This window comes from Pangasianodon hypophthalmus, chromosome 2, assembly GCF_027358585.1.
Source record: "Pangasianodon hypophthalmus isolate fPanHyp1 chromosome 2, fPanHyp1.pri, whole genome shotgun sequence".
Taxonomy (NCBI): Eukaryota; Metazoa; Chordata; class Actinopteri; order Siluriformes; family Pangasiidae; genus Pangasianodon; species Pangasianodon hypophthalmus.
In genome coordinates, this window is record NC_069711.1 from 31,361,010 (window position 1) to 31,370,966 (window position 9,957).

General features: G+C 37.6%; 1 protein-coding gene across 1 annotated transcript; it reads left to right on the forward strand.

Moving 5' to 3' along the window:
* The first annotated feature begins 525 nt into the window (after positions 1–525).
* On the forward strand, positions 526–6,113 carry zgc:112023 (PI-PLC X domain-containing protein 1). Its single transcript, XM_026933163.3, has 6 exons — positions 526–809; positions 909–1,045; positions 1,909–2,037; positions 3,310–3,465; positions 3,863–4,043; positions 5,418–6,113. Exons 1-6 carry the CDS (start codon positions 704–706, stop codon positions 5,651–5,653), a joined length of 945 nt encoding a protein of 314 aa, XP_026788964.1. The 5' UTR covers positions 526–703; the 3' UTR covers positions 5,654–6,113.
* Positions 6,114–9,957: the final 3,844 nt, after the last annotated feature.

The window sequence follows — 9,957 nt, forward strand, 5'->3', positions numbered from 1 at the left end:
TTTTGTATTTGTGATGTCACTAGGAGCAGGGACCCAATCAACACACACACACACACACACACACATAGACACACAGTCTCTTTCTGACCCTTTCTACAATCCTGCTAACAACATGAAGCAAACTCAAAACCTGACATATTTGAATGCTCCTTCATACTAGAGATGTTGCATCAGAACCCAATAAAATACAAGTTGCGGGTTTTTCAGTGGTGCGGGGGTTCACCGCATTCATTCATCTTTAATAACGATTTTATCATGATCATTATCAAGGTTGCTTTAGTTTAAATGTAGTTGCAGATTGGGGGGAATAAAATCATCTAAATTCCCTTTGGGGAATATCACAGGCAGGAAATGCGTGGGAAAATGATTGCGGGAGCATGCGGGATCCAAAATACAGTCGCGCGCACACCTCAGCTTCCTACTACAGCAGTGCGTGTTTGAGGAAGTAGAGATTCATGTGACTGCGCTGTTGTTGAGCTTTCTTCATCCGGGTAACTAACACACACACACACACACACACACACACACACACAGAGAGAGAGAGAGAGACGCGCGCGCGCAGCTTCCCCAAAACGCTCTATCTGCGCGTTTTGTTCTACTTTGGGGTCGGAAAGTTTTTTAAGCAGCATTGCCTCAACAACAAAACATACAGCAGCCTCCATTTTGAGTATGAAGGTTATGATTTTCGAGGTTGAATGAAAGCATGGCTGATGTGTGGAGGTCTCAGCTGGGTTCCAGATGTGCAGACTGGATGTCTCGGCTTCCTGCTCAGCTCCTTGATGTTCCTCTGTGGGATCTCGCGATACCTGGTATAGGACCCATCACCATGATCCATCATGACCTGTCATCCATCCTGTTTATTTATTGAGAATGGTTTTAACCTTAACCTTGAACCTGTTTTCTTTCAGGTAGTCATGATACCATGACATACTGTCTGGACCAGTCCAGTCCAGTCCTGCATTCAGAGCCCAGGATACTGACCGCGCTGGACCACATCGTACCCTGTGTCATCCGGCCGTGCATAAAGAGGTGGGCCACCACTCAGGTAAAATGCATGCATTCTCAGAGAATATGGGACCAAACTGTACCCAAACTGTTTTTGCTTAATTGTTGCTACTGTGGTACCATCAAGTGTACATCCTTTACACCTTTAGTGTGTAACTTTCAGCTGGAAATTAAAAAAAAATACATAATTGGACCTTAAGGACAAAGTTTGACCATAAAACCTAATTAATCATACACAACATGCAGCTTCCCGGGTAAACAACACACTATCTGGCAAAAGGTTGCGGACACCTGACCATCACACCATCACTGACATGTACTTGTTGAACATCTCATACCAGATTTATTCCCCTTTGCTGTTATAATAAGCTCCACTCTTCTGGGAAGCTTTCCACTAGATTTTGGAGCGTGGCTGTGGGGATTTGTGCTACAAGATTCAGCTACAAGAGCATTAGTGAGATCAGGCTCTGATGTTGGTGAGGAGGTCTGGGGTTCAGTCGGTGTTCCAGTTCATCCTAAAGGTGTTCAGTGGGGTTGAGGTCAGGGCTCTGTGCAGGACACTCGAGTTCTTCCACTCCAACCTTCACACACCATGTCTTCATGGAGCTCGCTTTGTGCACAGGGGCATTGTCATGCTGGAACAGGTTTGGGTTTCTTAGTTCCAGTGAAGGGAAAGTGTAAAGCTACAGCATACAAACACATTCTATACAACTGTGTGCTTTTAACTTTGTGGCAACACTTTGGGGAAGAACCACATGTGGGTGTGAAGGTCAGGTGTCCACATACTTTTGGCCATATAGTGTACATACTAAATGTACAAAAGATGTAACCTTGATGGTACCACCCCAGCAACAAGGAAAATAAAACACACGACTTTTCTTCACTTTTCTTTTTTCTTTTCAGGAGCTGTCGATTTCCAGTCAGCTGGACTCAGGAATTCGATTTCTCGACCTAAGGATCGCCACCAAGAAGAAAGATTCAAGCTGGATGTTGTACTTTGCACATGGAATATACACTCTACTTACTGTGAAGGTGAATGTCACCGTTATCCAGTCAGATGGCATGACCCATTATACCACAGCGCTGTTGAAATCTCAAATCTGATTAGTCAGAAGGTGTTGATTCATTTTCTGTAACAGCAGCCCTGAGAGGAGTTACGACTGAAAGGCAAATCACAGGTTTATATCAATACGCTCATTCTAATATGTTATCATTTATGTAGTAACAGCTCAGTCACAATATGGCAGACATTCTACCTAATCTAAGACTAATAATAAACAAGTAAAAAATGTTTAAATATGAATTTGCTATGAGATGCTTATTTAGCATGTTGGAAGGAGTCTCCAGTGTCAGTGCTTTCACTGAGTGAACAATCAGAGGTAAAGCTGTACTGGTTTCAAAGTTTTCAGACATGGGAAGTCTTCAGGACAGAGGAGTTTGTGCTTTGAGGTAACATAACAAGCTGCATTTTTGTATCAGCTTAAAGAAAAGAAAAAAGAGGGGCTAGTGAGGAATTGACTGCTTATACAATATATATGGCCAAAAGTATGTGGACACCTGACCTTCACACCCACATGTGGTTCTTCCCCAAACTGTTGCCACAAAGTTAAAAGCACACAATTGTATAGAATGTCTTTGTATGCTGTAAAATTACACTTTCCCTTCACTGGAACTAAGAAGCCCAAACCTGTTCCAGCATGACAGTGCTCCTGAGCTCCATGAAGACATGGTGTGTGAAGGTTGGAGTGGAAGAACTCGAGTGTCCTGCACAGAGTCCTGACCTCAACCCCACTGAACACCTTTAGGATGAACTGGAACACTGACTGCACCCCAGACCTCCTCACCAACATCAGTGCCTGACCTCACTAATGCTCTTGTAGCTGAATGAACACAAATGCTCACAGCCACGCTCCAAAATCTAGTGGAAAGCTTCCCAGAAGAGTGGAGCTTATTATAACAGTAAAGGGGAATAAATCCGGAATGAAATGTTCAACAAGCACATATGGGTGTGATGGTCAGGTGTCCACATACTTTTGGCCATATAGTGTAGCTGCTATAACCTAGGAGATAACAGGAACTAACTTGTTTAGTTGACATTCCACAACATTAAAGGTAACTATTAATGAATGAAAAGTATGTGTTTCATTAATAACTTTTAAATTTATTTATGAAATTTACTTTTCGATTTCTGTGGTATGGGTGGAATAAAACACTTCATACCAGCTCATAGTTGATTATTTTCCTGTTACAGCATACCCTCAAGTGCTTTACACCTAACTCCATGATAAATAATGTTTTTTGCAGGAGGCACTCAGTGATGTTGCGCACTGGTTAGACAATCACGCTAAAGAAGTCGTGATCATTGCTCTGTCTGCTTTTGATGATATGAGCCCTGCGCAGCACAACAACCTCATTGACTTTCTGATGCAACTCTTTGGCAAGAAACTCTGCCCCAGATCAGTAAGCAGCTGTATTTTCTATAAGTAAAGTACTAAAATGTGTCAATTTATTGACCTCTTCACTCCTTCAGCATAAGAAGGAGACAGGAAGACCAGGGAAGATTTTATTCCATTGCTTTCAGATGCAAATTATAAACGTGAAATACCAGATGCCTTATAAAATGCTGCAGCATTCAAAGTTCTGTAAACTGAAACTAAACAACTCAAATGACAAAATAATTCTGAAAATCTCCTCTGTACAGATTCATTTTACAAAAATAATCCAACTAGTTAAATGTGTACAATGATATTTTGGTTATTTAGTGGATCCATAGAGATCCAGCTGTATTTTCTATAAGTAAAGTGTCAAAATGTGTCAATTTATTGACCTCCTCACTTAGCTGTGTGTTGCGTCTCAGGAATCTCCTTCTCTGAGCACATGTTGGAATCGCGGTTATCGGGTAATTCTCTCCTACGCTGATCCGGCTGGGTCTGAGCACGAGGAACTTTGGCCAGCGTGGGATTACTGGTGGGCCAATGAGTCAGACCCAAACCTGGTCATTTCATATCTGGAGCATAAGAAGGAGACAGGAAGACCAGGTAAGATATTATTTCATGTTTATTTTACATAAAAATGAATTAAAGAACCCAAAAAGCCACCCAAAAATTATTTTGAGAAGCAAAAACAAGTGTTCTTAGCTTCCTAAAGGGGAGCTTCTGTGTAGGGTTTGACATAAAACCTTTAGGGTTTCTCACAAAGGGACAAACTGAAGAATCCTTTAGCATGCTAACTCGAATTTCTTTTTTTGCACATTTATAAAATATTGAATAATAAATTACTCAACATGGTGATTTTAAAAATTATGTTCTCTAATGATTAACTCTGTTTTGTAAAACATACACACTTTACACACACATCCTTTTATACTGTTACTTTTTTGGAAAATGTAGTTTTATATATTTTATAGACAGTTTTCCTGATATGTGTGTTTTGAAATGTATTTGTTTTTATTTTTTATACATAATGGCAGATAACCACTGATAACCACTGCAGAATGTGGTCCTAAATTACATTTTATGGTCAAAGTGATCTTTCAAAACCAAAAACACTGCTTATCTTGATGAATAACGAATAATAATGAAACACATCATTGAGCTTAATTTACATACAAGTTGTAATGTTCAGATTTGGACTAACAGGAAACCTGAAGGCCATATCGAGAAATACTCTGTAATTAAATGTTGTGTGTATGTGTGTTTGAACTAGACATAATTCTATTTTAATTATGTCAAAGTCGTAGGCCTATGTGGTACTATGTGTTAGTGTTTAGTGTCAGGATGCCAGGAAGTTTGCTTTCAGATGCAAATTATAAACTGGAAATACCAGATGCCTTGCAAAATAAAGCTGCAGCATTAAAGGATTTCTAAACTGAAGCTAAACTACTCCTCTGTATTTCATTTTACAAAAATAATCCAACTAGTTAAATGTGTACAATTATATTTTGGTTATTTACTGGATCCATAGAGATTCTGAACATTCCACTCACAAAACACATTGTTATTAAAATTGTCATTAGTTTGAAGTTGGCATTATTTAAAGCTTAAGGAGTTACTGAGGCTTGGATTAAACCAATCCGATTCAAGTGACCGTTGAACCAAATAATAACTATAACATCTTGATAATAAATATAACTTTGATAATGGTGGGTTGTGATTTCTATGACGATAACAAAATTTCAGAATCGCGGATCCACTTGCCTGTGCTTTACAGACCCCGCTTTGAGATCCATGGCTCTAATTAACCTGAAACTTTTGCCATTTTAATGCACAAGAGTGCAGTTCCTGTTTTGTATTTTTTTTTTCTTCAGTATTTCTGATCTGATCTTGTCTGTGTGCTGCTTTGGCATTGACTTCACCAACACTGTGTATTCTAATCATTTTATCATCTTATGGTCATGTCATGATATCCATCAGATGGTTTCTTTATGGCTGGTCTAAACCTCACTGAAGACACCAGGTACGTCCTCTGCCATCTCACACAGTCCATGAAGAGCATGACGCTCGGGGCCTACACTGTGCTGATGGACTGGGTCACAAAGCAGCGTCCCGGCCTCCAGAAAACATCCGTCAATATCATCTGTGCAGACTTTGTTGGGATTCACACAAACGAATTCTGTGAGGCTGTTATTGGACTTAATGCCAAACTCTGAAAAGATGACCAAGGAGAGAAAATGTCGCACTTTCGCATAAAGACTTGGATTCAGTCCTTTAGTCCTTTAGTGCTTCCTCTTTCTGAAAATGTCATGCCCAGTTGTACAGCATATCTCTAATAGAAGTTTGTACAGTTGATGATTCACAAAATAAATGATTTTATATGTCTATAGATTTATATTTTCATATATCTGTTATAACACTGCCTGAATCATTCAGTACAATGCAGTGAAGTTAAATGGTGCCACCTTGAGGTGAAGTGTAAAGCACTTTTCCATCTCAGTACATTTTAAAGATGTGGATGTTTTTATGCTATTATTAAATCAGACAAAGTTTCGGTTTAACCCAACAAAACTATGTTTCATAGAAATGCATCAAATCTCCCTGTTGTTCCTGTTCGAAAATCATAATAGATGATTGTTAGTTATAGTTTGGCACTTATTAAACCTTTATTACTGATTTTCCTGTTTGTGTTTTTTTGTTGGGGGTGGGGGGTGGTGGTGGTCATCATTCTTTTGCTTTGTTTATCCCATGGATCATAATGAAGTAGGACAAAATGACGAAGACAAAGAAATGTAATTTACAGCAACAAGACATTCAGTGTGTTAGATTTTACGGATGTTCCTTCAGAATCATAGAAAAGTCAAACTGTGAGTCAAATAGGTCTAATGTTTGCTAAAATATGAACAGTGAGTTTGCAGCTTGCTTTCTAAATGTGATATAAATATTCTCTAATATTTTCGCATGTTCAACATTTGATTATTTGAAATCTGTCTCCAGCCTCTTTCACATCCTTTTTCACATCCCCTGTTCCACTCAGCCCAGTCCTCTACACTTATAAGTTATATTGTTAGAAATCTATCAAATTTAAGACACTACCTTCTTCAGAGCAGGTCTGGAGACCAAGAGGGACATGGCAAAACCTTACAAACTGGTTTTCTATTGATTAGTGATTTCTGCCTTCTGTTGGGGATTGTTGCCTCATTGCACGACACACACACATTTAATTTTGAACTTCTTGGATTTTTGTCTTTGTAAATACATTGTGAAACATTTTTTATTTTCATTTTTCAAACATCACCCAAAACCCATGAATTATAAATGACATCTACAATTTAACTATATAATAGTAAGTAAACACTTTATTATTCTTTAATCCTTTATCAGTCTTTTATATTTTAATTTTAAAAAGATTGAAAGATCTTTAAGAATATTGACACTGTACCAAACCAAAACAGTGTCAGCGATTTCAGATTTGTTGTTTGCAGCTCTGCAAATTAACATTAAAGCTGCAGTAAGTAAAATTATCTGTAGTAACATTAACACGGTGACAAACAGCCCAGTTTACAAGTTTAGGGGAGGAAATGTAATGTAGAAACAGGAAATAGCTGCTGTCTTGGGCACTAATTGTTTGTTGTTTACTTGATATTTTCAACTGCAGCAGATCACAGAACTAGAATATACAGTACATCGAGTTTCTAGAAGCATCGTGACCTGAGCTACATTAAATACTTCGAGGTGGATTCAAGACTTTCTCCCTCCCCTTTTCACCCTTCTCTCCTTTTCCTGATAAATAGATTATTTAGGGATTCGCAGGCAGCCAGTTGAGCCTGCGCTGCTCCTGTGTACCGTGTGCTGCTGCATTAGGCTTAGAGCCACAAAGCAGACAGATGGCTGAGGAGAGCCAGGAGGATCTCATTACAGGGTCTTATTAAGGCTCTCCAGAGACGAGCACTTAGAGACCAAGCCTGAGTGACCCACCTCTTCCTGCTTGCACTTCTTACACCAGTTTGAGGAAATCTAGAAAGTCTGGAACTACTTCTGAATGATCATGGAGAAAGAGGAAGAGGAGGAGGAACTTTTCACAGAGTGGTCTGCTGAAGAAGGAGAGTAGAAGAGCACAGAGGATGAGGACGAGGAGAAGAAGATGGAGACTGAGAGGAAAAGTGGGTTGGATATCCCCAAGCCAAGTGTTTCACTGGCCAATCCATGTCCGGTTAGCAGCTACAGTAGATATACTATACGTGTATAACTTCTAGAAAGTATCTGCCTGTTATACTTTTGTATTCACTTGACATCAATCAGTATTTCTAAATGTAACAGTAGAGCACAGTACATCACTAGGTAGTTTTCACATCTGATTTAAAGAGCATACAGGAGTATAACACTGGATATTACAGTATATGCTATATAGTTATTATAATATTAATAATGGCTATGTCCAAACATGAGATGAAAGAAAATAATGGTTGTAACATTTTTTTTTTGCAATTTTTTCATCTATCTATTATACCTCTGAAATAACATTATAATTTAATCACCATGCAACAGAATGTATTTCTGTATGTATATAATAGATATATGTCTATAATAAATTGTACTTTAATCCTGATGTTACATCAAAAAGCAAATTAAGGCTTTTATTACATGTTAGATATTTGGCTTGAGTTTATCCGGGGTTAATAATAATAATAACCACAGAGCTCTGTGTGGAGTCCTGTTTTTATCGTACTTTAAATACAAGCACACTGTTTCAGATTTATTGAATATTCCCTATAATGGAATATTTCCTGTGAGTGTTTTTTTTTAATGTGTCTTGTATATAATTCTCTGTTTAAATAGCAGTTCATAAATTGATTTTGCCATCGATTTTCATCCTAGATTGGATTGTACCAACAAAAAAATTTAACTTTATCCCTGGTGGAATCAACGTTTATCTATTTATCCAGCTGAAACAAAATCTCAACCATGATTAAAAAAATATATATCAGGATTGCATTTCAGGAATCTTTAAACACTGGCTTTAGTTTCATGGTAAATCTGTAGCAGGTTTATATTTCATCTTCATAGCTCCAGGCCGATCCCAGGAACACTGTGCGAAGCAATGGAAAATTACATTAAACAAAAAGTTTTTATGGAAATTTTTTTATGTGAAAAGGAAAAAAGAAACTTGTATTATATCTTTAATATTATATTTTTAATAATACGCCCCCATCAAATTTCTAACATCTAGTATAAATCAAAGTTTAAAGGGAAAAACTAAAAAGTTGCATAAATTTAGTTAAAACATTGTCTCCAAAGGTTTACATAGGTTATGTCTACAATTATTATTATTATTATTATTATTATTATTATTATTATTATTATTATATACAGCAGGGTCCATAAGTCTGAGAGCACTAGTGAAAATGATTCTGTTTGGGATTCTTTTTCAATTTAACACAAAGGTTTTCATTACAAATGATATTATCAGCAGCGATTTGAGTGAAAAGTAGAATCTTAAGAATATTTACATGAATTTCAGAGTTTTGTAGTATTTGGTACGTGTCCTTTTTTGCTTTAACGGCAGTGTGCACTCGAGCTGGCAACGACTCCACAAGTTTGTGTAAAACCTGATGATCTATTTTAGATCAAATTCATCAGAATGTCGTCTGAACACACGCTTCAATAGAAGAGATTAGACATGAGGAAAATCTGACCTTTTGTACAAAGCGGTTAACATCAATATCACAAATTTGCTTACATTTATACATGGACCTAGAAATTGATGATGATGATGATGATGATGATGTGCAACATCTTGAATAATGAATAGTCAAGATTTTGCACATTTCCTTTTTAAAAATTCTAAAGCTTTCTGTTTATTTCCAGTTTTAAATTAAAAAAAATCCCAGATTTCCTCAGACTTTTGGACCCCACTGTATACAGTTATATTATTGTTATCTGTCTTGTTTTTTTTTGGATTAAGTCTGTGATGTGTCAATCCATGTTTAAAATCATGTGGTGCAACAGAACTTGAATTCAAATAACAGTTTTTTTTTTCAAATAGTTTTCTAGTCAAATAGTTTAATGTAATCCTTGTGTTCCCTTGTGTCTCTCAGGCTCAGCTGAGAGCTATGCATTTGACTCATTTGACTCATTTGACTCATCTGACTCACCTGGACGTGACCATCAAGGCTCCGACCCCAGTCAGCATGAGGCACCGGCTCAAAGGTGGCGAGGCAAGGACGGGTCCTCGCTCTCAGCACGACCGAAACCAGGACAAGGAGAATGAACCCGAATGTGAGACATGGCAATCTGCCATCTCAAACTTACTTCATGTCCCAGAAAAGTGAAGACGCTTCAGGAGCCGCAACATTATATCACTGGAGAGTCATCTGTGTGTATGAAGCAGAGGAGCTTGTTGAAGATGTATGTATGAAGAGTATGGAAAGTGATCAGTTATCAAGAGAAATGGAAATGAATCTTCTTAATCAATCTTGCTGATCTAACATTAAAAAAATAGATTATATAAATATAAATA